The following is a 27587-nucleotide window of genomic DNA, read 5'->3' on the forward strand; positions in this document are numbered from 1 at the left end:
GCCCACCTCAGCTGGCATATGCCCCCCCCGGCAGGGCCATCTGCCTACCACTCCTGGTACACGCCCCCCCAGTAGGCCTGCCCGCCTACTGCACCTGGCACCCAGCTTGTTCCCCCTCTCGCGACATGGCCCAGCAGCTCCCCTGCCCCTCTTACCTCCTTGCCCAGGGGCATCCCGCTGCCCAGCGCACAGGTCAGGCCGATGACCTTGGCCACAAAGGTTTTGAGGGTGAGATATTCCTTCAGCACCACGCCTCGGAGAATGGTCTTCATCTCGGGGATGCCTGAGCCTGGGGAAGGGGATGGGTGAGCACCCGGAGAGAGGGGTTGTAGCCCCCTCCTCCCTCATGGCCCTTGGGGGGGGGAGGGGAGATCCAAGTCTAGCCCCCCCACCCCCAGGCTGGAGAGCCGGGAACAGGAGGGGTGATTTTAGGGTGACCAGATGTCCTGATTTTATAGGGACAGTCCTGATTTTGGGGTCTTTTTCTTGTACAGGCTCTTATTACCCACCACCCGCATCCCGATTTTTCACACTTGCTGTGTGGTCACCCTAGGTGATTTCCCCCGGCGTGGGCCTGCAGAGTGGGCCGGGGAATCCCGAGGGGCAGGGGCTGGCTCCTACCCACAGCCTGTGGGGCCAGGATCTGAGTGAAGCCGGCCGAGAAGGTGATGAGCACCACGGGGTAGGTGACCCAGGCCATGTACTGCAGGAAGATGTTGGTGTCCAAGCCCCCGTACATCCACTTCTGGGCTGTGGAGAGATGGGGAGGGGTCACTGAGGGGGCTCGCTGGGATCGGGGTCACTGGCTGCCCTGCCCCCTCCAGCCCAGGGGAGGGAGGGCACAGACGGGGCCCCATTCAGGATGACACAGCCCCACCCAAGGGAGCCAAACGCTTCCACTGCCTGGAGCCCATACCTGCCTGGCCATGCCTTGGACCAACCTCCCTGGCTGACACCTACCGAGCCCCCTCGCCCAGGCCCAGCCCCCTGGTTGACACCTACCCAGCCCCCTTCCTGGGCCCAGCCCCCTGGCTGACACCTACCCAGCCCCCTTCCTGGGCCCAGCCCCCTGGCTGACAGGGGGCCCAGCCCCCTTCCTGGGCCCAGCCCCCTGGCTGACAAGGTACCCAGCCCCCCATCTGCGCCCTGGGCAATCCTGGCTGTGCCCTCAGGGTGCCAAGCTGACCAGCTGCCTGGCTCAGGCTGTGGGCACAGAGGCGAGTGGCCCCGGCCCCCTCACCTTGCAGGCAGGTGGCTATGGTGAAGTCCATGGCCCAGCTCACCAGCGCCATGACCAGCCCCAGCAGGATGAGGAAGATCCAGTCCTCGCCCACCTTGGAGATGAGGAACTTCTGGCATCGCACGGCGCAGACTGTGGGGAGAGCGCGGGAGCTGAGCGGGGGGAAGGGCCCATTCTCCATGCCCAGCCCAGGGCATCCTGGAGGCAAGATTAACCCACCCCCCTAACCTGTCTCCCGCACTGCTGCGGGGATGGGCACGGCTCAGACGGACGGACGGAGTCTCTTTACAGCGATCCAAGCTCTCCAGCAATGGGCCACTGGGGCCCCGGGGGCAGGGGAGAGAGGAGATTGGGGGCTGGGGGAGCACCAGGCTGCCAGGTGGGCTCGGACACGGCCCCGGCAGACTCTTGGGGGTTAGTGCAGCCTGTGTCTCTGCACTGAGCTCTGTGCCAGCTCCTCAGGACCGGGCACAGGGGATGGGCAGAGCCAGCCTGTGCCCGCTCCGGCTACTTGCCCTGGCTCCTGCACTGGCCACAGGGACCTCGCAGGCCGGGCTCCAGCCTGTGCTGCACGGGGAGAGATGGGGCTTGGAGGAGAGAAGTCTGAGCCACCGGGCACAGGGACAAGCTCCAGGAGGAGGGACACCCTCGTGCCGGGCTGGCCAGGGGGAGCAGAGACGGGCCCCAGGAGGGCGCTGAGCCTGAAGGACCCAGGGGAGGAAGGAGCCAGCCCAACATTCCCTGGGGACCCCAGCTGCCTTTGCATGTGTCAGCGACTAGGAAAGGCACAGGGGAGTCCAGTGGGGGTGGGGCTGTGCCCCCCAGGATGCCCTGAGCTCAGGGGGCACAGGCAGGACTGGTGCCAGGGCAGCGAGCCAACAGGCAGCTTGTGTTAACTCACCTGCTCTTGCCCAGACCTCAGCAGTGCTGGGCAGAGCAACCCAGCCCCACACCCCCAGCTGGGGAGAGAGACAGGGAAGGGCCCATCCCTGGGGCAGAGAGGAGCACTCAGCAGGCTGGTCACCTGGGGCCCACCCACCCACCACTGACGCTGCCCCAGCCCAGAGTGCCCCTCAGCCAGGAACGCATGGGCACAGAGCTGGGAGGCGCTGGGCAAATGGTCCTCCCACCCCACAGCTCAGCCAGTGCCCCTCAGTCCTGACCCACAGTCCTGTGTTATCCCAGCCCTGGGCTCCCCAACCACAGCTCATAGACTCATAGACTTTAAGGTCAGAAGGGACCATTATGATCATCTAGTCTGACCTCCTGCACAACGCAGGCCACAGAAACTCACCCACCCACTCCTGTAACAAACCCCTGACCTATGTCTGAGTTATTGAAGTCCTCAAATCGTGGTTTAAAGACCTCAAGGTGCAGAAAATCCTCCAGCAAGTGACCCGTGCCCCATGCTGCAGAGGAAGGCGAAAAACCTCCAGGGCCTCTGCCAATCTGCCCTGGAGGAAAATTCCTTCCTGACCCCAAATATGGCGATCAGCTAAACCCTGAGCATGTGGGCAAGACTCACCCGCCAACACCCAGGAAAGAATTCTCTGTAGTAACTCAGATCCCAACCCATCTAACATCCCATCACAGACCACTGGGCATACTTACCTGCTGATAATTTGGCAATTGATCTTTGATTAATTGCCAGAATTAGGCTATCCCATCATACCATCCCCTCCATAAACTTATCAAGCTTAGTCTTGATGCCAGATATGTCTTTTGCCCCCACTGCTCCCCTTGGAAGGCTGTTCCAGAACTTCACTCCTCTAATGGTTAGAAACCTTCGTCTAATTTCAAGTCTAAACTTCCTAGTGTCCAGTTTATATCCATTTGTTCTTGTGTCCACATTGGTACTAAGCTTAAAAAATTCCTCTCTCTCCCTAATATTAATCCCTCTGATATATTTATAAAGAGCCAGCATATCCCCCCTCAACCTTCTTTTGATTAGGCTAAACAAGCCAATGTCCCTCAGTACCGACCTATGTTCCCTCTAAGCTGCGCAGCTGTGTAGCAGGCCATCAAGGGCTGCGAGAGGCGCCTCTCCCCTGGTCCCAGGCTGCTGCAACGAGAGAGGGCTGGGGGCCATCCTCTCTCCCTGCCGTGGCCCCAGGGCACCCTGCACCCTAACCCCCTCATCCCTGGCCCCACCCCAGAGCCCACACCCCCAGCCAGAGCCCTCACCCCCACACACCCCAACCTTCTGCTCCAGCCCTGAGCCCCCTCCCACACTCCGAACCCCTCGGCCCCACCGCCACCACACATCACCTCCATATTGGTGCACATAACAAAATTCATTCCACACATGGATGTACAGAAATTAAGGGAACATTGGTCCCAACCCACAGCACCCACTGCTACCCCAGCCCTGGGCTCCCCCTGCCCACAGCTCTGCCGGTGCCCCTCAGTCCCGACCCATATCCCCCTCCTATCCCAGACCTGTGCTCCCCCACACAGCTCTGCCAGTGCCCCTCAGTCCCGACCCACAGCCCCCTCCTATCCCAGACCTGTGCTCCCCCACACAGCTCTGCCAGTGCCCCTCAGTCGCAACCCACATCCCCCTCCTATCCCAGACCTGTGCTCCCCACCACAGCTCTGCCAGTGTCCCCTAATACTGACCCATATCCCCCCGCTATCCCAGACCTGGGCTCCCCCCCACAGTTCTGCTGGTGCCCCTCAGTCCCGACCCTGCTGCACGCCGCTCTCCCAGTGCGGAACAAAGACGCCCCTGGTGCCAATTCATTATGGGAGCAGAGCTGCAGACAGTCCAGCAGAGACGGCTGCAGACGGAGACCCACAATCCAATTGTCTCACAAGCCAGACAACCCTGGACATTGGCATTTACATCATTCAGGGACCTGCCACAGCAGAGCTCCCTCAAAGGCCACGCTGGGGGACAGCGAGAACTGCAGGGCCCCTCAACACCAAGCTAGGGTGTGGGGGAAGGAGCAGGCTGGGCAGCATCTAAAGCAGTGCAGTGCCCCCTAGTGCCAGGCTGGGTGCATAGCGACGGGCAGGGTGCCATAGCGCAGCAGTGCAGCGCCCCCTAGTGCCAGGCTGGGAGCATAGCGACGGGCAGGGTGCCATAGCGCAGCAGTGTAGCGCCCCCTAGTGCCAGGCTGGGAGCATAGCTACGGGCAGGGTGCCATAGGGCAGCAGCGCCCCCTAGTGCCAGGCTGGGTGCATAGCGACGGGCAGGGTGCCATAGCGCAGCAGTGCAGCGCCCCCTAGTGCCAGGCTGGGAGCATAGCGACGGGCAGGGTGCCATAGGGCAGCAGTGCAGCGCCCCCTAGTGCCAGGCTGGGTGCATAGCTCTGGGCAAGGTGCCATAGGGCAGCAGCGCCCCCTAGTGCCAGGCTGGGAGCATAGCGCTGGTCAGGGTGCCATAGGGCAGCAGTGCAGCGCCCCCTAGTGCCAGGCTGGGAGCATAGTGACGGGCAGGGTGCCATAGGGCAGCAGTGCAGTGCCCCCTAGTACCAGGCTGCCCCATAGCCAGTGATGCCTCTGAGGCTGGGTGCGGGGAGACGGGCTGGGAGCGAGGTCCCCACTGGCCGCACGGCCCAGGGCGCGGCACTGCTAACCACTGGCTAAGTGCCTGAGAGGTCTCCGGGGAGCGGGGTGTGCGGGGAAGTGAGGCAGACGCGGCCTCCCTCGCAGCACAGAAAGCCCTCAGCGGCATGCGATGGCGAGACGCCCCGTGGCGCCCCCTGCTGGGGGAGAGCAGGGCAGAGGAGGGGGCACTGCTGCGGGGGAGAGGGTGAGGCGTGAGCCAGGCCTGAGAGATGGCTCCCGAGGCTCTGAGTGGGGCAGAAAGGTGGCAAGACTCAGTCACAGCTGAGCACCAGCTCCCTGCCCAGCCAGGCGTCTGTGCCCTCTAGAGACCCAGCCAGCGAGGGGCCGGCCCCAAGGCTGAGCAGGCAGTCTGCTGACCCAAGGGGTGGGGCACCCGTTTATCCCCGACGGCTGGTGGCTCCTTGGCAATGAGCCAGCCGGACTCCTGGCAGATGTCTGAGCAAAGCAGGGGCTGGTGCCAATGCTGCTGTGCCCACAGCAAGGTGCCCTCACAGCAGCTCCACAGCCCGGAGCCGCAGTGCGTAGCAGCATCTCTGCCCCAGCAGCCCCAGCTGGCCCCAGCAGCCCGCCCGAGACTGAGGCTTCTCCACCGCACACCTGTACCCAGGGCAGCTGCTCGGCTCAGCCTGCCAACCCAGGGCCTGGCCTCCCCCAGAGATCCCGCCAGCCCCCATGCTCCTGGCCTGCAAAGCGCTGGGGTCTGGGGCCAGGTCCTCAGCCTCGTCCGCCCTCTAGTGGCCACTGGATCGCTGCAGAGAGTCAGCACTTGGCTAACGCCAGACAATTGGCACCAGAGCTGGGAGACGTGTGTGTGTATGTGGGGGTGGGGGATCAATCAGACCTGGCTGCGGAGCCCAGCAACGCCCCCCAGAGCCCGTAAAAATGTGGCCTGCAGTGAGTGGCCCGAGATCTGACCGCACCCCGTACTGGCCCCCCCAGCCCTGGCGCCCAGCTGCAGAGCAGCTGGCTCGGGATGAGCCCAGAGGGGAGGCTGGGGGAAAAGGGAGATGTTTCCGGGTCACCTGTGCCCCACCCATCCCAGCAGCTCAGAGCCTGGGGACACTGTGCCAAACTAATATGTAGATCCCAGACCCCGGGCATCCTTATGAACCTCTCTGCTGCCCTCTCCTTATGGGCACCAACAGATCCGCGAGGCACAGATACTCCCGCCGCCTCCCATGGTTCCTCTCTGCCCTGGAGACTCTGGTCGCCTGAGCTCACCCCCCAAAGGAGACAGCCTCTCCTCACACCACTACCTGCTCATCACCTCCAGGCGCACCACAGTCCCTGAGCAAGAACAGCCTGGCTTGGAGGGGTGCACGTGGGACCCCTCCACAGCACACCTTGCGGCCAGCTGCCCTGGGCTTGGTTATAGTCCTAGCGAAGACAAGGCCCTGGGCAGGCTCGGCGAGAGGCAGGAACTGCCCCCATCGCGGCCCAGCCCGCGCTGACTCAGCCTAAGGCGCCAGCGATAATTGAGGCAGGCGGTTTGGCAGTGCCGACGCAGGCCCGAGGAGTTCCCGGCCTCGCGATGCTCCGCGCGACGGTGACGAGAACCCCGAGCTTGGTTACTGCATCAGGGCCCTGGCAGCAGGCTGGCAGCGGTTGCCCGGAGGAGCGACGTGACTTGGGTTAGGAAATCCCTTTCCTGAGCCCGTTCTGAGCTTTCCTGCCCCACTGTCCCTGAAGGGGGGAAGCCCGGCGCGCCCCCAGCCTCCGTGGAGCTCTGAGGGAACATGGGAGATCAACTGGGGGGCTCAGACCCTGGTGCCCCTTGTCCCAGGAGAGGATGTCAGACAAAGGTCTGTGCCCGGAAGTTGTGTCCTGAGGCCCCAGAGCTAGAAGCCAGTGACTGGACTCCACCCAGGCTCACTGGGCTTGGAAGCACGTGGCACCCAGTCACTGGGTCCAATCGCAGCAAACTGGTGACCAGCCGCCTGGGATTGGCCCGCCAGGGTCTCCTCCTGTTGCAGGATAGAAACCCCTGGAGTGTGCCAAGCTGGCATCGTGCCAACCCCAGCCACTGCAGCCGGTCCCTACCTGCTTCACAGGTCCCTGCCCTCCCTGCTCCACAGAGCCCTGCAGTGGACACGGCCCAGCCTCCTGCGACACTCGCTGGGGAGGAGACCAGGGCAGCGGCATGCGCTGGGCCCACTGGACACAGCATCCCCCAGAGCATTGCCCCCTGTGGGCTGCCCAGCATGGCCTCACGGGGCAGCTTCAGCACCCAGCTCTCACCACTGGGGCCTGGAAACAGACAGCAGCCCCCTCTAGGAGCTCTGCCATGACACAGACCTGCTGGGCTGAGGATCATACAGGTGAGGGGGGGTATCTGACATTGCCTCTGGGCTAGCCCTGATGTGCCCATCACCCTGGTCTCTCAGCAGCTGGAGTCCCCTATTACCAATTGTCAGGTTCAAATGTGGGGGGTGGGGAGTGCAGAGTAAGCCCATACTGGGTCAGACCAATGGCCCATCTAGCCCAGTAGCCTGTCTTCTGACAGTGGCCAATGCCAGGTGCCCCAGCGGGAATGAACACAACAGGGAATCACCAAGTGATCCATCCCGTCGCCCATTCCCAGCTTCTGGCAAAGAGGCTAGGGACACTCAGCCCATCCTGGCTATCCTCCCTGAATGTATCTAGTTCTTTTCTGAGCCCTGTTATAGTCCTGGCCTTCACAACATCCCCTGGCAACAGATTCCACAGCTTGACCGTGCATTGTGTGCAGAGATACTTTCTTTTCTTTTGTGAGGTGTGGTGACCACATCTGCACGCAGTATTCAAGGTATGGGCGTACCATGGATTTATAGAGAGGCAATATGATATTTTCTGTCTTTTTGTCTATCCCTTTCTAACATTCAGCTGCACCCTGAGTGGATGTTTTCAGGGAACTATCCACAATCAAGAGCTCTTTCTTGAGTGGTAACAGCTAACTTAGACCCCCTCATTTTATATGGACAGTTGGGATTCTGTTTTCCAATGTGCATTACTTTGCATTTATCAACATTGAATTTCATCTGCCGTTTTGTTGCCCAGTCACCCAGTTCTGTGAGATCCCTAATTGTAGCTCTTCGCAATCTGCTTTGATCGTAACTATCTTGAGTAATTTTGTATTGTCTTCAAATTTTGCTACCTCACTGTTCACCCCTTTTTCAAGATCATTTATGAATATTTTGAACAGCACTGGGCCCAGTACAGACCCCTGGGGGACACCTCTATTTGCCGCTCTCCGTTCTGAAAACTGACCAAAATGGAGAGAGGTAAATAGTTTCCTAACTTTCAACCAGTTACTGATCCATGAGAGAACCTTCCTTCTTATCCCATGACTGTTTCCTTTGCTTAAGAGCCTTTGGTGAGGGACCTTGTCAAAGGCTTTCTGAAAATCTAAGTACACTATATCCACTGGATCCCCCTTGTCCACATGCTAATTGACCCCCTCAAAGAATTCTAGCAGATTGGTGAGGCATGATTTTCCTTTACATATACCATGTTGACTCTTCCCCAACAAATCATGTTAATCTATATGTCTGATAATTCTTACTATTACAGTTTCAACCAGTTTGCCCAGCACTGAAGTCAGGCTTACCGGCCTGTAATTGCCGGGATCGCCTCTTGAGCCTTTTTAAAAAATTGGCATCACATTAGTTATCCTCCAGCAATTTGATACCACTGCTGATTTAATTGATAGGTTACATACCACAGTTAGTAGTCCTGCAATTTCACATTTGGGTTCCTTCGGAACTCCTGGGTGAAACCCATCTGGTCCTGGTGACTTATTACTGTTTAATGTATCAGTTTGTTCCAAAACCTCCTCTAATGACACCTCAAGCTGGGACAGTTCCTCAGATTTGTCACCTAAAAAGAGTGGCTCAGGGGTGGGACTCTCCCTCACATCCTCTGCCGTGAAGACCGATGCAAAGAATTCATTTAGTTTCTCCGCAATGGCCTTATCATCCTTGAGTGCTCCTTTAGCACCTCGATCGGCCAGTGGCCCCACTGGTTGTTTAGCAGGTTTCCTGCTTCTGAGGTACTTAAAACATTGTTTGCTGTTACTTTCTGAGTCTTTGGCTAGTTGCTCTTCAAATTCTTTTTTGAACTCCCTAATTATACTTCTACACTTCATTTGCCAGAGTTTATGCTCCTATTTTCCTCACTAGGATTTAACTTCCACTTTTTCAAGGAAGCCTTTTTGCCTCTCGCTGCTTCTCTTACTTTGCTGTTTAGCCACGGTGGCTCTTTTTTGGTTCTCTTACTGTGTGTTTTAATTTGGGGGATACATTTAAGTTGAGCCTCTATTATGGTGTCTTTAAAAAGTTTCTCTGCAGCTTACAAGCGTTTCACTTTTCACATTGTACCTTTTAATTTCTGTTTAACCAACCTCCACCTTTTGGTGTAGTTCCCCTTTCTGAAATTAAATGCTACCGTGGTGGGCTTGCTTTGTTGTTTTCCTCCCTGCAGGGATGTTAATTTTTATTGTGTTATGGTCACAATTACCAAGCGGTTCAGTTATATTCACCTCTTGGACCAGACTCTGTGCTCCACTTCGGACTAAATCAAGACTTGCCTCTCCTCTGGTGGGTTCCAGGACTGGCTGCTCCAAGAAACCGTCATTTATGGGGTCAAGAAAGTTTCTCTCTGCATCCCGTCCTGAGGTGACATGTACCCAGGCGATATGGGGATAGTTGAAATCCCCCGTTAGTATTGAGTTTGGGGTTTTTAAAAGATTTTTACTACATTTGACTGTCTCAGAGCAGAGCCTGCCTGCAAAACACCCCCACACTCCCACTTCCATGTCCTCCTCGCCCCAAGCAGGCACACAGCTCACACTCCCCCCAGCCATGGGGGCATTCAGGTCCCCTCCCCATAGGCTCTGTACACACTGCGCTCAATCAGGGCTGCCCAGCTCATGCCCCTGCCCCCGCCTGGCAGCGCTCATGTCACTTGAGTGCATCAGATGAGCTTGCCGGGGACATGAGGCCACAGGGAATCTGAGCGTGGCAGCACCATAACAGACCCACCCAACTCAGCGGGGGCCAGGAGCCAGCTGACGGGCTGAGACAGAGCTCCCAGCACCCCCCAGAGCAGCTAGAGAGGCCTGTGTGATGCAGTGGGAATGTTCTTGATGTGTTCTTTGAATAGTGAGTGGGGAGTATTGACCTGGGAAGGTTGCAGGGGAGTTTTGCTGGAACTGGCTGCATTGGGGAAGGGAGGATACCTGAGCATGTAACCTGAGAACCCAGGAGGGGGGTTGGAGGCCAGGTAACACCTCTGCCCCGGAAACTGGACAAAGGACACAAAGGCTGGGGGAGGAGCCGGGTGGAGGCTGAGTGAGAGGCTGGAGGGGTTTTCAGTTTGGGGCTGGCTGAGGAGGAGAAGTGAGGTCAGACTTGGGTGTCTGCCTTGCTGGGGCCCAGAATGGACCCGGCTGAGGGGTCCCATTCTCTGTACCTACAAGCTCTGTTTTAGACCATGTTCCTGTCATCTAATAAACCTCTGTGTTACTGGCTGGCTGAGAGTCACGTCTGACTGCGGAGTGGGGGTGCAGGACCCTCTGGCTTCCCCAGGACCCCGCCTGGGGCGGACTCGCTGTGGGAAGCGCACGGAGGGGCACATGCTGAATGCTCCATGGTCAGACCCAGGAGGTGAAGCCGTGTGAGCATCTTGCCCTCAAGACAGTCTGCTCCGAGGGAGAGGAGGCTCCCCAGAGTCCTGCCTGGCTTTGTGGGGAGCAGTTCCAGAGCATCGCCCAGGGACTCCATGACAGCCTGCCCTTCCCCCAGTCTCTAGGCGGTGGGAGAAGCTCCTCTGCTCTCTGCCATGGGCAGTGCCAGGACAGCACCCTCAGCCCTGCCCATGGAGCCAGGCCTGGAGCGAGCACATGAGGGACCCAGAGCCAGAGCCAGGAAAACACGTGTCACAACACTGACACCACAGCCCTCAGTGGCACAGCGAGCCAGGGGCACTACCCTGCCCAAGCCGCCGGGCGAGGAGCCAGCGAGCCAGGGGCCTGCCGGGCCGGGCCCGGGACACATGGGGCCATCGGCGCAGGCTTCGCTCTGACAGGGAATGTGCCTCAGGAACAATGCGAGCCGGAGCGGCGCCAGTTGCCAAGGGAACTATTTTAGGGCCCCAGAGAGGGTGGGTGAGCGGTGCCCAGTGCCACAGCCATGCCTGGGGGAGCCAGGGAACAGACCGTCCCAGTGGGGATGGAGGGTGGAGTGGGGGGGAGGACCCCCACCAGCCCTGGCACTGAGAACAGAGCCCCCCTGCAGAACACGCCCACATCCCTACTTTCCATGCCCTCCCCACCCCACACAGTTCACACTCCCCCCAGCCATGGGGCATTCAGGTCTCCCCCCACCCTGCGCTCAATACACGACTGCCCACCTCACCCGCCACGCCCCACCCGGCAGTGTTCATCCCCCCCGAGTGCAGCAGATGAGCCCGGCTCACCCGGCTGCATGAGGAGTCACAGGACTTCCTGTCACAAAGGGAAAGGCGGGTAATCGAAATGGCCAGAACAAATCACACATCTCCCCTGCTCCAGTGCACATGGGGGACGGAGATTGTGCACTCAGACCAGGGGATCTGGGTCCCTGGCGTGGGCACAGGCTGGGAGGGGGAATCGTCCCCCGCAGCGTGGGCACAGGCTGGGAGGGGGAATCGTCCCCCGGCGTGGGCACAGGCCGGGAGGGGGAATCGTCCCCCGGCGTGGGCACAGGCAGGGAGGGGGAATCGTCCCCCCCCCCCCAGTGTGGGCACAGGCTGGGAGGGGGAATCGTCCCCCGGCGTGGGCACAGGCTGGGAGGGGGAATCGTCCCCCCCCCCCAGTGTGGGCACAGGCTGGGAGGGGGAATCGTCATCCCCCGCAGCGTGGGCACAGGCTGGGAGGGGGAATCGTCCCCCCCCCCAGTGTGGGCACAGGCTGGGAGGGGGAATCGTCATCCCCCCCAGCGTGGGCACAGGCAGGGAGGGGGAATCGTCCTCCCCCCCAGCATGGGCACAGGCAGGGAGGGGGAATCGTCCCCCCAGCGTGGGCACAGGCTGGGAGTGTCCGCTAGTTATTTTTGGGAAGGCCACATTTCTGCGGGTGGCCTGATGGGCAGGTGTCACTGTCCTCATTTGTGAGTGTCCAATGACAATGAGTGAGTCATTTTATCTCCAGCGGCCGGGTGCATGCCAAGGACACAGCCCGAATCCCCGCGTTGCTCAGGGTGAGGTCATGCATGCTTAGCCTATTGTTACGGGTCACCGGCCGCTCTCCCTCCAGGAGGCACGGCCCAGTGCTCGGTCTGCGGGACGGGCAGGGAAGGAGACTTGGAAGGAGACCCAGGGCCAGGGAGTGAGAGAAAACAGAGAAGAAAGGGGACTGGTGAGCTCAACAGTGCCCGGCTGGGGGCCGTGAGACCGGCACAACCACTGAGCCAGCAGCACAGCGCGGGCCAGATGGGACGAGAGGAGAGAGGCAGAGACAAGAGGAGAGGAAAGAGGGAGGTGCAAGGGGGAGTAAGGAGTGTGCACGAGGGCCTGGGCATACACCAGGGTGTGCATGAGGGCTTGGGTGTGCACTGGAGTGTGCACGAGGGCCTGGGCATGCACTGGGGAGTGCGTGAGGACCCGGGCATACACTGGAGTGTGTACAAGGGCCTGGGCATGCACCAGGGTGTAGTCGTGTGTACGCTAGTCCTGAGCGCACACACCTGTGCAGCAAGGACTCCCTGTGGGAGGCTGCAGGGTGCTGGGGAGGCTGCGATCTCACTGGGCTGGAGGCACGTGGTTGTGGGTTTCACAGGAGTCCCCACCCCACCCCCATGCGATGGGGCAGCCCAGCCCGCGTGTCTGTCCCCTGCGGGCTCCTTACTGCGGCAGCGGGCGCAGCGGCTCTGGTCGTACTCCAGCAGCTCCGGCCCGCGGGCGCGCTCCTTCGGGAAGGCTTTCCGGCGCTCCTGCTGCAGCCGGACGCGTGCCGCCTCCTCCTTGGCAAAGGCTCCCAGGTCCTGAGTGTAGCGGCCATACATCTGGCAGAGAGAGCGCGGCGTCAGTGCGGGCAGGCGGACGCGGGGGGCGGGCGAGGGATAATCTGCCCTGTAGGCCCCCACCTCAACCAGCGCTCGGTGACCCTGGAGAGGGGCCTGGGGGAGATGATGGGGGGGTGCCCCTCGCCCCCCAGCACAGGCAGAGCTGGGGGTGCTGGCAGCTTGGGGGGAGAAGCCAGTGGCTTAGCCCTTCCCCGAACATCCCAGAGCTCAGCATGGGGCCCAGCCCAACCCCACTGCAGCCGCTCACCCCAGCACCCCACACACTGGGGACTGAGGGGCGGCACACCTGCCCCCTACTCTCCACCTCCCTGACTGCCCTGCTGCCCAGCCCCGGGCTGCATTTACTCTCAACACCCAGCCCCCCCCCACCGGGTTTCCTTCCCCGCCCCCCTGCGTGGTGCCTTTACCCCACACCCCCCTGAGCTCACAGCCGCGCTATGGAGGCAGAGCATGTGCTGAACGGCCCTGGGCCCATGTAGGGACAGTGACACTCTACACATCCCAGGCTGCCCGGGTCCAGACCCAGGCGACCCTGCGCAGCGGCAGGGCAGGGGCAGGCGCTGGGCTCCTGGCCTGGCCAGAACAATGCCAGGCAGATAAGGAAGCTTCACAATCAATAGCAATTGTTCCCCCAGTGCAATGCGTCTCCCAGCACCAGCGCAGGAAATGGGCCCCAGCGCCCAGCTGGGATGGGCTGGCACCAGCACACGGCGCCGCCCGCCCAGCGACCCGCCGGCGGCAGCCTGACATCAGTGCGGGGGGGGGGTGGTGTCCCCCATCCTGCCAGCTCCAGATCAGGGGGGTGGCGGATTCCAAACAAGGGGGACAATCTCAGGGCTCCCCACCCGCCCACACACACCCCAGTAAGCAGCAAGGGCAGGGCACATGAGGCCTCCCCACCACCAAGGGGATGGGCAGCCACTGGGTGCCAGCGATGGGCCAAGCACCTCCCAGCTGGGCACAGCCTTTCTGAGTGGGCTTCCAGCCAATTCCCTGCTCTGCAGGCCCCACCCCACTGGGGACCAGGCCAGGGGCAGGCCTAGGGAGGGGACTCTGCAACACCCTAGACGCCGAGTGTGCCCACTGGGAGTGGGGCCTGGCGGCTCGCTCCTTTCAGCTCCAGCGCTGGTGATCTCTTATGCTGCCAAGAGTCTTCAAGGGGGAGGCTCATTAAAGCTTTTCTCTTCCCTTAGATAGGGGGTTCCAGCTCCCCCAGCCAGGGGGTCCCTGCAGGCGCAGACCAGGGGGGCAGATGTGAAGCAAGGTGGGTCCCCATGGTTTGGGGGGGGAGGGCAGATGCAGAGTGACAGGAGGGGATGATATAGAGCGAGCAGGGGATTCCCCATGGGTTATGGGGGCAGGCACAGGGGGAGCAGGCCCAGAGCAGGACAGGGGCTCCCTGCAGAGCTATGGACTTGCATCCCCCCCACTGAGCTGAGCCAGCTGCCTGGGCCTGAACCGGTGAGGGAGCAGGGGTGCTGGGATGTAACCTGGTGCTGGCCCTGATCAGTGGACGGTGATTGAGGACCACACCCAGAGATGGAGCCTTTCACCTCTAGGTCACCCTGGGAGCTCAGATGCAGGCCCGGTCAGTTACCGGAGAGCCACTGCCGACCACCAGCTGCCTAGAAGCCTGGGTGAAGTGACCGCATGGATCCAGCCAGGGCAGGGCAGATCTGGTGGCAGGGAGTTCCGCAGGCTCACCGTGTCTTAGGGACAAAACCGTTTCCTTTTATCGTTCTGAACTATGAGAGCTGGGTCCTAGGCCAAGGAGCTGACAACAGGGACTGTCCCTCCCCCTCCCCGAGATTCGCAGAGGGCTGAGGTCAGGAGCGGTGTTCACAGACACCCTGAGGGCAGAGAGGGGGCAGCACTGGAAGGAACGGGCCAAGCCGCGTCTCAGGGGAAACTCCCCGACACACATGGGGGAATTACCCCCAATAAGCAGGAGAAGCCCCAGCACTTGAGACTTTAAAAGCGAGGCCGGTTGGAGCAGCAGGGACGGGAGCCCGGGGGCTGAGGCTGGCACAGCCCCTGCCACGAGCTCCTTGTGCCCTCTGTCTCCAGCAGGAGGGGTGCGCAGGCGGGCATTGATCCCGCACTGCAAGGGCACTGCCAAGGACTTCCTCCCTCCCCGGCAGGGCCAGAATACAGAGTGCCAGGAACAATGGGAGGCTTTAGCTAGAGACGGCCCCTCACGGGAAGAAAAGCCGAGGGGCCTGACAGTTCTGGCACCAAGCGCACTGGACGCTCAGCACAGGAGCTACGTGAGGGCCATGCCGATTGCCCCGCAGTCCCAGGGCCTGCCTGAGCCGGCGCAGCACAGGGCCTTGTCCAACCCAGCCCCAGCAGTCCCGGACACAGCTCAGCCCACGCAGGGCTCGGCTCTGCTCTCCCTGCAAGCGAAGGGGTGATGGGTCCCACGAGGCAGGGGCCTCGGGAGCTCTGCCCTGCCCATCACTTGCAGAAGGCAGACCGGACTCGCCCCACCTTGCTCCTCGCTGGCCCATGCAAACGCCAGGCCAGAACTGGGCTCTGCTTAGTGTCTGGGCTGCACTCAGAGAGCCGGGGAGACTAGCAACGGGGAATGGGGCCAGACCCGAAGGGATTCCTGAAGCGCTCCCTCGGGAGTTAACCTGGGGGGCAGCCGGGACTGGCCTGATTTGCCAGAGTGCTCCCCCTGTCCATGCCACCAGGGTGGCTGAGAGAAACATCTGGTTTGAATGGAACTGGGTCCGCCCCCAGTCTCAGCGCTGCCCCTCGCCCCACAGGGGAGTGCAGGCTGCCCCCAGCACAGGCCGGCATCGGGGGAGAGCGAGGAGGGGCACGGGGAGCAGAAGCCCATGCTGCGCAGCGGGGCACATGCACTATTGCCAGAGAGCCGCAAGGGGGTGCCAGGGAGAAATGGAAGAATCGGCCCTGTGGGCAGCAACGGAACAGCAGGTAGGAAATAGGCCTGGGAGCAAGGGGTAGAAATCCCCAGAGCATCAGGGAGAGGGGGCTGGGGAAGGAGAGCAGGATAAACGGGGCCAGTCCCTGGGGCTATAGGCCTGAGCACGGGATCAGCCCCATAGCTCAGCAGGTCTGGCGAGGGGCCCTGCTGGCCGGGTTCCTGTGACGCACGTGACGTGCCTTTCCCCACAGCGCACACTAACCCCAGAGCTCTCCCTGCAAGGGCAGCAATGGATGATACAGGGGGTCAGACACTGACCCAGGAATGCTGGGGTCAATTCCCTGCTCTGCCAGAGACTCCCCGTGTGCTTGGGCAAGTCACTCAGCCCATCTGCCCCACGGGGATAACGGCAGGGTTGGGTGGGAATTTCTGTCCACACAGGCCTGGCTGTCCCCAAGGAGGCTGCTGGCAACAATACTGGGTGGGATGAGGCTACTTCCCACCAAGACCTTGGCCTGGGACTTAGCACTCATGTCCCAATCGAGGAAATGTCCTTGTCCCTAAGCCATGGCGAGCCTGTGGAACTCCCTGCCACCAGATCGGTGGGGCCCAGAGCCTAGTGAGCTTGAAGTGAAGGACTGGCCATTCCAGGGGTAACGCGTGCAGTGGCACCGGTGAGGATAAACACATTAAACATTTCAAGCTCCCATTAGGGAGATGGGGGCTATAGAAGTACTTTTGAAGAGTCTGTTACAGCTGCCCGCTGCTCGGCCTATGTCCCCTCAGACCAGTCTAAACAACCCCTCCCTCCTGCCACTTGCCCGTGTGACCTCCCCCAGGTAAATCCAGGTCCTCTCAGTCCCTCCTGGTCCATCACTCCCAGCACCCCCTGCTCAGCCCGATGCCAGTCTCCGAACTCCACTGCGACAAGCGCTATTTTGTTCGGGTGCCAGCTGGTGGCTCAGGCAGGAAACGCCCACGAGCAGGGCAGCTGCACTCCGGTGCGGAGAAATCAGCGCAGGAACCGAGAGGAGCCTGTCCCTGCTCACCGCAGGGACAGGCAAGGCAGGGCGCACCCACTGCCAGGACCTGACCTTTCCCGACCAGCGGCAATGCGGCACTCGTGGAGCTTTGCCGGGGGACATTACGAGGGGTCTTGTCCTTGTTTAAAGGTCTCTGGGTCGTCTGAGAAACACCTATGGGGAGAACCCCACCCCACCCCAGTCCCGGGCTGGGTATCCTGCCACTGCAAGGCGCTTTATGAGCCCCGCCAAACACACGCCCAGCAGAGCTGAGCGACAGCATCGCCAACGGCTCATCACTCGGTCAAATCAAAGCCGGCTTCCTCTGGAACAAGGGGAGAGCTGGACCCCTGCCAAATTCCTGACACTTCAGCTGCAGAACTGCTCAAAGGGAAAACAAGGCTGCCTGCAGGATCTGAGCGGAGGGTGGCCCCAACCCGAGCCCCCTTCTCATCCTTCTACTCGCTGAGCCATCTCTGATCAGACTCCCCTTCCCACCAGCGGCCAGCCCTCGGAGAGCCAGCAAGTGCCACGGCAGGGGCTTGGAATGGAAACTGTTACACACCCTTGACTCTAGCTGCCCCTCCAATACCTGCTTTCTGGGACTGGGGGGCCCGAGCTGCGCACTGCATCCTGGAGGGCGTGTGTGTGCACGTGTGTGATGGAGTGGGGGGGTTTCTTGGGTTTTTTTTCGTGTTTTCCAGTGGGTTGCATGCAGAGGGAGTGGGACTCAGTGTCCCCGGGTGTTACTGGTTTAACAAGGTGATGGGAGAGGGAGTTTGTTGTTACAGAGGACTGGAGAGGGAACTTGAGACCCCGGCTGATGGCCTGGAGGATGGAGACCCCAGTGACTGGTGACCTGATGACGCAGAGACCTAGCTCAGGAGTCGCAGCAGGTTCTGGCCAGCGGGAGGACAATGGGCTGCGAAGAGAGGACCCCATGACCTAACCAGCCGGTTCCAGCCAGAGGAGAGCTGAGAGATGAGGCCATGGGGACCCTGTTTACCTGGAGAGAAGACAATGGACAGAGGGGGCTTGGGGCCGGGGATCTCGGAGGCCCAGCTGGGAAGCAGGGGGGCTCTGGGCTGGAGAGGGGGAGCAGGCAGAGCCCGTCTGGGTGCAGGGGAGACTTGGATGTGTTGGGCTGAGGGAGGCCAGGCCTGAGGTCCTGAGAGTTTCCTGTGCTGGGTTCAACGCTCAATAAACCCTCCTGTTTTGTGCTGGCTGACAGTCACTCCGGTCTAGAGAACAGGGGGCATCATCCCCTTCGGGGGTGGAGGCCCTGGGGGTCCAGAGCGAGGGGACCCACGGCAGAGACAGACGTGCTGAGGCTCAGAGAGGTGCGGCTCCAGGAGGTGGAGGGGCCTGACCCCAAGAGAGAGTGGACCCCCGGGAAGGACTGTCTCACTGAAAGGGGCTCCCCCCACGGGCCGCACGGGGCCACGAGTAGGCACGACCTGTGAGTCCGTGACAGTGTGTGTTACACAGAGCAACTGCACTGCAGCGCTGCATCGGGTCTTTGTGCTGCCATGTTCCCTCCCGGATTCGCTCCCTTCCTGGGCTCTCCTGGCTGCTCCTGCTCCCAGGTTTCACCTGTCCAGTGAACCTTCCCCCTTGTGGGCTAAGTGCATTACCCAAGGCTGCTCCGAGCTATAGGCCGCGCCTGCAGGGGGCTCAGCGCAGAGCATTTGCTTGCGGGGTGCGGTTCATGCTTAATGCAGGCGCCAGCACAGTTGGGGACGGGACAATGGGCTTGTGGTTCAGACAGTGGCCTGGGACAGCTGAGCCCGCTGTGACATAGACTCCCTGGTGCATGTGGGCTTCAGTACTGGGGCTAATCCTGCCTTTCTCCCAGGCTGTCGGTCCACGCTCCGGCCTGTCTGTCTCCCAGCACGCGCCGAGCTCAGTCATACAACCAACCTTGTCCTCCGGTGGGGCACGCAAAGCTCTGCCCCGAAACGGACTCCCCGGCTCGGCAACTCAAACCCACTCCCATTCTCCGGGAAGGCAGTCGGGTGCCCAGGGAAGACATGGGGCGGGGGCAGTGGCAGAGCCTCTGCCCAAGCTATGCCCAGCTGCCGCCCTCCCAGCCCCGCCACTCGATCGCCCTCTGGCCGATCCAGACACACTCTGGATTCCATCCTGTTGGGACTTAATTCGTTTTGTTCTTTCCCAAGTAAAAATATTGACACAACTGGGGCTGCAGTGATCCCTGTGTCCAGCCTGCCGGCTCGCCCCGGAGATCAGGGTGGGGGCCTGGCTCACAGCACCCCCAAGGGCACCGATCCGCTCTGAGAAGGGGGTCCTGGGTGAGCCTCGTTCCCCTAAGACGGTGGATTCTCCTCTGTGATCTTGGCAGTGCCCGGCCACATCCCCGCACTCCCTGCTCGCTCTTCCAATGGCCGGGCACTTTGTTTGGGCTCCCAGGAGGGGACTGGGCACAGTTCGCGCCTTCCCCCGGCTTGTTTTTCAACAAAGACCTTTTGAAAACAAACAGCAGCGAGTCTCCAGCCTCCGCAGAGAAGCAGCTGAACAATCACAGCTCTGGGAGGGGCAGGGGGAGCTGGGGACATGGGGGCACGAGGTGGGGGGAGTCTCTCCTGGACCTTTCACTTAAATGTCCTGCCTCGGGTGCACGGGCAGCAGGCACTCAGCTCTGGGCCCCAAGTTACCCCCTTGGGCAGCACCTGAGCCCATCTAAAGAGCCCCACCCCATGCCCAGTGCAGCCCCGAGACAGCGCAGCAAAAATGCCCCAGATCTCCTGGCCTGGGGATCAGAAGACTGAGGGAGCTGTCAGTCACCCAGCCCCCGAGTGACCCATCCCAGGGAGAAAGGAATTCATCAAGATGCCCTTGCATCAATAGGGGCATGGAGCACCCCGTGTGCCCAGGGAGAGGGCACTGAGCTGGGCATGCATCTGCATTTGCCTGCACACCTGTGACTCCCCTCCCAGAGCTGGGATTTGCATCTCCAGCTGCAGGAAGGCGGCCTCGGAGATAAACAAGAGGGGAGTGGCTGGGCACCGCTGCTCCATGGCCCTTCGTTGGCTCTGGCGGCAGCGTGGCAGGCTGGGCAGACTAATGGAGGGAGCTCTCTGTAGCTGTCTCCCGGGGCAGTGCCAGGGTGAGTCTGGGTTGGAGGGATCCTTCTCATGCCCAGGGACGCTGGCGCAGCTGCGCCGAGGCCTGCTTTTCTGGGCATACTGGCACGTCGGGTTCCAGTACCGATGCCCCCCCCCAGCCCCTATCCAGCCTGCACTGGCCCATCATCATGGGTACCCCCATGTGCCAGCCGTGTCCAGTCACTAGGGGCTTCACAGCCGCCCAAGGCCCTGCCCTGAGCTCAGCTACAGCACAGAAGGTGGAGCAGCGCCCCCCCCCGTCCCTGATGCCACCATGTGAATGGGCAGCAGGGAGGCAAGAATCAGGCACCAAGCCTCCCCAGCGCCTCACGGGAAGGAGCCAGCGCAGCCAGGCCAGGCTGCGGGAACCAGAGCCGGGCACGAGAAGCAGCCTGAATCTGAAGAGGGCTGACTGTGGTGGTGGGGAGATCTGGGGGCGCTCAGCACTTCTGCATCAGGCCACTGCCTTCCAGGTGCCTGCCAGAGTTGAACGTGTTGGCTCCTCCCCGCTCCCCAGCCTAGATCTTGGGGACCCGTAGGGGGCTGTAAGAAGGACCAGTCCCAAACCCGCACAGACCCGGGGGCCGCGGGGCTCAGGCAGGAGTGCCGGGGTCCCAGAGAAGCTGCCGAACCACGTGAGCATGGCAGGGCTGCCCCCACCCTCCGCACAGGGACGCTCGGTTTCTCACAGAAAAGGCCTTTTCTTCTGGGCCGCGCTGCGTCCCCGGGCGCCAGGAGTGTCGGGGACAAAGGGAACAGCGGCAGCAATCTGTGTCACGCTGATTTTATTACCAGCCCCCGCCCTGGTGGCCGGAATCGCCCTGAGCTGCTGCGGTGGGAACAAGAGGTGCCTGTGAAACGTAAGCCCCTCCGTCCCGGAGCCGCATCTCTGAGCCACGGGGCTGGGTGTGAGGCGGGCCCACGCCCCAGCCGCGGGCGTTCCATGCAGCACCTGCAGGAGGCCTCGGGGAGAGGTGGGGGAGCCCGTCCATGTCCGCGGGGGGGGGGGGTACAGCCTTTGGCCCTCCCCAGGGCGGGCTCCTCTGCCAGGACGCCGGGTGGAGATTGTGGCAGCCCGTGGGGGCACGTGCGTCTCCCAGGGCCAAACGTCCCGTCGCCTGCTGTAACCTTGAGCCACCCCCTGCGACGGGTTGCACAACACCCGCAAGGCAGTGCCGGGGCAGAGGGGAGAACAGCTTATCCACTGAGATAAGGAAGGTGGATAAGAGTTCAAGGCTACCGGAAAAATGGAGAAGGATGGAGCCGTCAGAGGGGGCGGAGGGGGACCTGTCCCAGCCCCATGGAGGGAGACTGGGGCCTGGTCAGGCCATTTGGGGGTGGGAGATTAGGGGAGAGAGGACAGACAGGGGGACACAGCGCACAGATGGTTTCCTGAAGGAGCACTTGAAACCCCCGTAGCGATTTGAAGGGCACAATGGGGGTGGGGCAGAGCCAGTGGGGGATGGGGTGAGGAGGGCACAGCCAGCCAGACTCAGCGTTCCCCGGGGCAGCCTGCCCTGGAACCCGCAGGTGGGGGGCACATGCACCATTCTGGGGGCAGGCAGGCTCCACCGGCCCGGGGAAGCTGGCTAAGCAGAGATCTTCCATGGGAGATCTGCAAAGACAGGGAACCCCTTGGTGCGGGTGTGGGGGGACCCACATGATCCATACAGTCCCAACGATCTGGCACCAGAGACATCCCAAAGCAGGGGCAGAATCCCCTGCACGGGCTGGACCAGGACAGCTGATCTGCTAGGCAAGCACAGGGCACAGAGCGCTGGGGGAAGGCCCCTCCCGGGAGCCACGGACTAGCTGGGAAGAGAGGGTGAAGATGAGAGAGGGGTGGGGGGTACCGATCAGCTGACACCCTCCTGCTGCCTGCTGGGGACCGGGATGCAGCTGGGAGGGCGATTCCCACTGCTCGCTCGTTCAAACCAGCTGGGCCCGGCTGGAGCTGAACTTCCCCGCGCTGCAAAGGAGCCGGTTCAAATCACCAGCTCGGGTGTGAAATTTCTCAGAGGAGGAAACAGAGCGTCAGTGTCATGCACTCGGCCGGCCCTGTGCCCACAGGCGCTTCCCCCAGCCCGGCACAAGGGAGCTGCAGCATCCCTCCGCTGACCACGGTGGCCTGCCCTGAGCACAGCACGGTGCAGGCTGCTCCCAAAGAGGCCCGGCTGTCGGGGGTCTCTGCACGTATGTGGTGGCCTGGTTACCCTGGCTTTCAGCGATGGAGCCGGGTTAGCCGGAAAAGGGACAAGCTGCCCCTGGCCAGCAGGGGAGCCTGGGGGAAACCATTTCACACATGCTCACGAGAGGCGGCACCGCATGGCAGAGACCGGGGGGGGGGGGGAGCACTACCTGTCTCCAGAGCACCCCGCCCGCTCCATCAACTGGGCCCAACATGCAGCGTGACCTGGGGATTACAACCGGCCCCGGGCTCCCGGGCGTACAACCAGGAGGGAGGCAGCAGCGTCTGTGCAGCACAGGGGCCAAGGTGCTGGGGGCCACACGAGCACTTGGACTGGTTGGTGCCACTACGTCTCGGAGGGGGGTTCACACCCCACAAGCCCCCTGGGTCTTCCCACCATGTGGATTCTCCCACGAGGCAGAGGGCAGTTTGGCTGCTGCCGCACAGACGCCAACCCCGTCCCCGGCACGGCAGTGGTGATCTGCGGCACACCCCACCCCCGTCTCTATTCTCACAAGTGCAGCCCCACCTCACCCCAAGATGGGTGGGGAGCACTAGGGAGCTGCCCGGGGATGGAGGGGCTTGGGACAAGGTGAGCTGGGGGGGTGCTATTCCAGAGACACTGCCTCCATGGATATCCCCTCCTTCCCCCATTGCACGGCCCGCTCGGCCCTCCGAGCCAGCAGCAAAGCTACACAGGGCCCCAGCGCCCTGCCCAGCCGTCCTCCGAGGGAAGCCCGCTGGTGGCATCGCCCACTGGGAGTTTGTTGTGAGCCCCTTTCTGTGCCCATGTGCAGAGGAGCCGAGCCAGTTACCGCCCCCGCGAGGAAGCCCGGGCTCTTTAGCTCACACTGCAGCAGCTCTGGGGGTCCCCGGTGTAATCCCTGGCGTGTCAAGCAAAACGCAGCGGGATGACGGGAGTCTGCCCTGGCGTGGGATCTCAGAGGAGTCAGCTGCACTCCCCAGGGCGTTTGGGACCAGCTGCCCAGCATGCCCATGCTCCAGTGGCAGGGGCCTGGGAAGGGCCCCGTTCCCCAGCGCAGCCTGTCCCACTTGCAGATGTGCCAGGAGGCTATTTAGGCCCTAAAAACAACGTCTCTCCTGCCCCTATGGCTCCCACCCCACCTGCCTTGCCCCAAGACTGGGCTGTAGCACCCTGGGAACTGCACCAGCCAGCCTGCGTGCGTGTCCCCGCAGATGACCTCGTCCTAGCAGGGCATCGCCGGGAGAGACCACGGGGCAGATGAACGGGGCTGTGTCCCCCAAACGATGAGCACGGTGGGGATTTGGGGCTTGGCAATGCAGGAGCCCGGCGCAAGATGCCACCCTGCTCCCCATGAGGCAGCTGCAAGGTCTCCAGCTGCTCAGCATGAGCCAGAGTAATGACACAGCAAGCCGGGAAGGAGAGTCCCCAGGGAACTGCCAGCCCCTTTGCCATGTCACCTCCCCAGCATGCAGCAGCGGCTGTAACCCCCGCAGCCTGTGCCAGAGACCAGTACAAAAGATTGGGGAGAGGGTGAGCCGGTGTCCAGGGAAAATGACCAGGGGAGACCTCTCCCCCCACCACTGAAAGGGGAAGGGGCTGCTGGGATCCACAGTAGGTGCTGCCCCTAGGCCTGCTCCAGCTGCCTCCAGCTGGCAGGTGTCTGAAATCCAAAGCACCCTTCTCAGGCCTGTCTCTGGTGCTCAGAGCTGGGCCCAAGCAGCCGCAGCATGGAACTGACCGGGCTCCTGACCAGCCAGCCACAGCAAACACTGGCAGGGGAGGCTGTCTTCACTGTGCTGCAGCTCGGCAGGACTCTGGCCAGCAGCAGAGGCACGGGGGCTGCCTGCCTGCAGGCTCAGGCAGGCGGCACGCTGTTGGTCAAGCTCAGGGTGCTTTCGGAGGACTTTCTTCGCAGCCAGGAGGGCTGGAGGCTTGCGTGCTTATAATCAGAGCTGGGATAGTGCAGGAGCTGGTGGCTCCCGCCCACCCTGGCCTGCGGACACGTCCAGCCCTGCCCTGCTGCCCAGGCCACGGAGCAACCCAATGCACAGCAGGGTTATTGAGGTAGCTCACGCTTACTGCCCAGCAGGCTGGAAAGGCCCCTACAGAAGGGTTAGCTCAACACCCTCCCTCCCCAAGGGGCAAGCCCCAGGGACTTGGGCCTCTCTAGAGGTGGCTGCAGCTTCGTTTGCCCCTAGAGAAGGAAGCGGAGCTGGCACAACCTTGCACTCCTCTCCTCAGATAACACCGAGCACCCCCAACAGTTAGTCCCGCAGAGGGGTTCACACCACACCAGCACCGAGGGATTCACAGGGCGAGAGCTACCTGGCCTGGCTCAGATGCTGCCAGTTTGCCCCACATGGGACTGGGCCCCCAACCCCGGTGCCTGCTCCTCTCTGAGCCACGATTCCCCCCACCACCACCTTCCGTGCCCCTTCCACATGGCAAAGCCCTCAGTCCTGTGCCCCCACAGGCTCCTCTTTCCTTCTCAACATCTCCCAACTGCATCTCAGAGGGGTCGCTAGCCCCTTCCTTCCTGAGGGACCCAGAGGACTTCACTGCAGAAATGCAGCCACCTCTGGGGTGCAGCGTGGAAGTCCAGTTCATGCAGGGTGCAGCACAACAGCAGGGACACTGGTGAGCTGCTGCTTCGTCCTTTGGGGCTCGAGCCTCCAAGGGCCATCCGGGCACATGGAGTTTCAGCCCCTCAACAGCTGAGCCTTCCAGAGGCCACGGGGCAGCAGAGAGCATCCTGCCAGCAGCGCCCCCTGCAGGGAATGTGCAGTGCCACATGCTTCTTCCAGCAGAGAAAGGGCTGCACGGGCATTAGAGCCAGGAGGGGAAAGTCCCCTCTCTACACAGCTCTGGAGAGACGCCACCGGGGATGCTGCACCCGGCTCGGGGGGACCCCAGCCTGGGGGAAACGCCACGTGGGGGAAGGGAAAATGGGAGACAGGCCAGGCCAAGCGTGCAGGAGGGGTGGGGGGAGCCCCTGAAATAGAGGGGGATGGGAGGGTGGCACACAGATGTTGTGGGGAGGGAAATGGAGGGATGCAAGGAGCTCCTGGGGTGTCCCACGAGCTCGGCCTACTCAGGCTACGGTGCGTGAGACCCTCGAGCAAAGCTACACTCACAACTGCAGCGCGTTGGGTTGTTTAAGGGAAGATGAGCTCACGGGGCACAAGACGAAGCCTGCAGGGCACAATATCACCTTTCCTGAGCCACCGAGAGCCAGCCCAATCCCACCCCTGGATGGAGCAAGCCCAGGGACCCAGAGGTGCACATCTGCCCTGGGAGCTGCAGGGAGCTGGAGGAGGAGGGGTTGATGCAGGGACACGGGGTACCCACAGGGAGATGGCAACACCATGCTGGGGTCTGGAGGGGTGGGACAGAGGAGGGAATTGCCAGGAGGGAAGCAAGGGACAGGGCTGAGCGCTGGGAGAGAGGCGGGGAAGGGCAGTGCTGCAGGGGGACGGGGAACCTCAAGGTGAGGGATGTTCCATTCCCAGGTTTCAGGGAAGGCAGAGGGAGGAGAGGAGAGAGGGGCTGGACCTGGGATGGAGGCTGGGTCTGTCGCACTTTGGTCTCCCAGACATTCAGCTGTAAGGAGCTGAGAAAAGCCGCTTGTTTACTTGGTGCATACAGGCAAGAGTCATTCCAGGAATCATGAAATATGAAGACATCTAGGGTGCAGTGCTAGCACCGTAAACGTGGGAGCTAAGGTTAAAGGCAGAGGGGATACGATGCCGTGGGAGCAGAGGAGCAAGAAGGGAGCAGAGTGGAACTTGCTGGAGGAAGGGGTCTGGAGGCAGAGGAGAGGCACCCCTAGAGACAGGGGCTGTGGGAACAGAAAGGCAGCAGCAGGGAGCCAGGGACCCACCACTATGCAACAGCCAGACGCTTAGGGGCTCGGAGGGAGAGATTAAAGGAGCTAAATCCGCCTTGCCAGGCTGCACAGCACGCTACTGGGGGTGGGGGAGCAAGGCAATGGGCTGCAGGTATTAGTGGTGTTAGTGGGGGATTGTAGAGGGGCAATGAGGGGACAAAATGGATCAAATGACAATTTAGGCTGAATATCAGTGGGAAAGTCCCTGACGGGGGAATGGATCTGGCCAGGGATTGCCCACAGGGCAGGGCTGGTAGCCCTGTCGCTCCCCGACAGAGGGAATGGACGTGGCCAGGGAATGGTCCCCCAAGAATGAAGGGAAAACCCCAAGACTTGTGACATTTAAAATTGTTACAGGCCTAGGGAACAGACTGCAGGGAGCAATCCTGCCCTGGCCCTAGGGAGGGTCTGGAGGAGCACAGAGAACCTCCAGCTTGGCCCCCAGGTCAAGGCCAGCAAATGACATGCCAACCTCCCACCCCGGCTGGCGTGAAAGCACATAGTGGGACGCAGCTCCGGCATTGCTCCCCTAGAGGCACCAAGCCCCCTCTATCCTTCCCAGGGGCCCTCGCAGGACCCCAAGTTCTCACACACATGGAGAAAGCTGAGCCACTAGATTTAGTTGTTCTGTTAACAGGACTTGGTGCCAAAGGCAGAGGTAGCAAGTGGGGAGCGGTGGGGAGATGGGGTCCTGGGCACTGACAGAGCAAACGCGGCACAACCAGCACCTGAGAAAGGGGGAACTTAGTGCCAAGAACAGGCATTGACGGGGCTGAGCCACTGCGGGTAAGAGGAAATCAGCTGAAACCTCTCGGGAGGCATAGCCCGGGCTGGCACCGACCGGCTGCCCCCCACCCCACTATTCCAATGCAGAGCTGGCCCCAGGGCAGTGGCGGGGGGGGGGGGGGGATGCCCAGCACACCAACTCACTGAGGCAGCCACCAGAGAACACAGCAGCCACATGCCAATGGTGCGTGCCCAGCCCCTGGCACCCCACATCTTTTCCTAGGGGTGCCCAACACACACCCAGCCCCGGAGCCTCCTCCTGGGGGTGCCTGCAGCCCTGGCACCTCCCCGTTCCCAATGCACCGTGTGTCGAGGGGGGGGCTCATCCCCGGGGCGCTCTCCTGGGTGCCCACGCGCCCAGCCACAGCCCACTAGCCACCAGCTCCCTCCCACCCGCTACGATGCCCTCCGGCCACCCTGGCATCTCCGCAGCGCCTCGCCCCTGCAGAGCCCCCCGCCCCGGGCAGCGCTGGCAGGGGGGAGCCGCAGGCGGCTGCACTCACCAGGGTCTGCTCATACTGCAGCGCCCGCGCCTCCATCCCGTCCGCGGCCATCGCGCCGCCCGCCCCAGCAGCGCCCCGAGCCCGCTCCGCTGCCCGGGCTGCAGCCGGCGGCTCCTGCCCGAGCCCCAGCGCCCGCCCCGCCCCAGCGTGGGGCGGGCCCGGGGCGCTCGCTCCGCCTCCGGCGGGGAAGGGGCCGGGCTGCGCCGGGGCCGAGCCCTGCCACGTGCCCCCGGGAGCGAGCTGCCCCCCCGGGCCAGGGCTGAGCGGGGCGGGCCGGCCAGCACTGACCCAAGCAGCCCGGCCTGGGACTGGCCCAGCGGGGCGGGAGGCCGGGCCTGCGGGTGCTGGG

At 62.1% G+C, this 27587-nt stretch overlaps 1 protein-coding gene across 2 annotated transcripts in view; it reads right to left on the minus strand.

Moving 5' to 3' along the window:
• Nucleotides 1–27314, minus strand: part of CLCN2 (chloride voltage-gated channel 2) — a 49333-nt gene extending 22019 nt beyond the window's left edge. For both annotated transcript variants that reach the window (XM_039489896.1, XM_039489895.1), the window contains exons 1-5: nt 27239–27314; nt 12675–12831; nt 1241–1372; nt 622–750; nt 156–289 (exon numbers count right to left, since the gene is read on the minus strand). In XM_039489896.1, coding sequence (XP_039345830.1) covers nt 156–289; nt 622–750; nt 1241–1372; nt 12675–12831; nt 27239–27289 — 603 coding nt within the window. In that variant the 5' untranslated portion in view covers nt 27290–27314. The remainder of the gene's footprint in view (nt 1–155; nt 290–621; nt 751–1240; nt 1373–12674; nt 12832–27238) is intronic.
• Between the last annotated feature and the right edge of the window lie 273 nt (nt 27315–27587).

This window comes from Mauremys reevesii, linkage group 9 (assembly GCF_016161935.1).
Source record: "Mauremys reevesii isolate NIE-2019 linkage group 9, ASM1616193v1, whole genome shotgun sequence".
NCBI lineage: Eukaryota > Metazoa > Chordata > Testudines > Geoemydidae > Mauremys > Mauremys reevesii.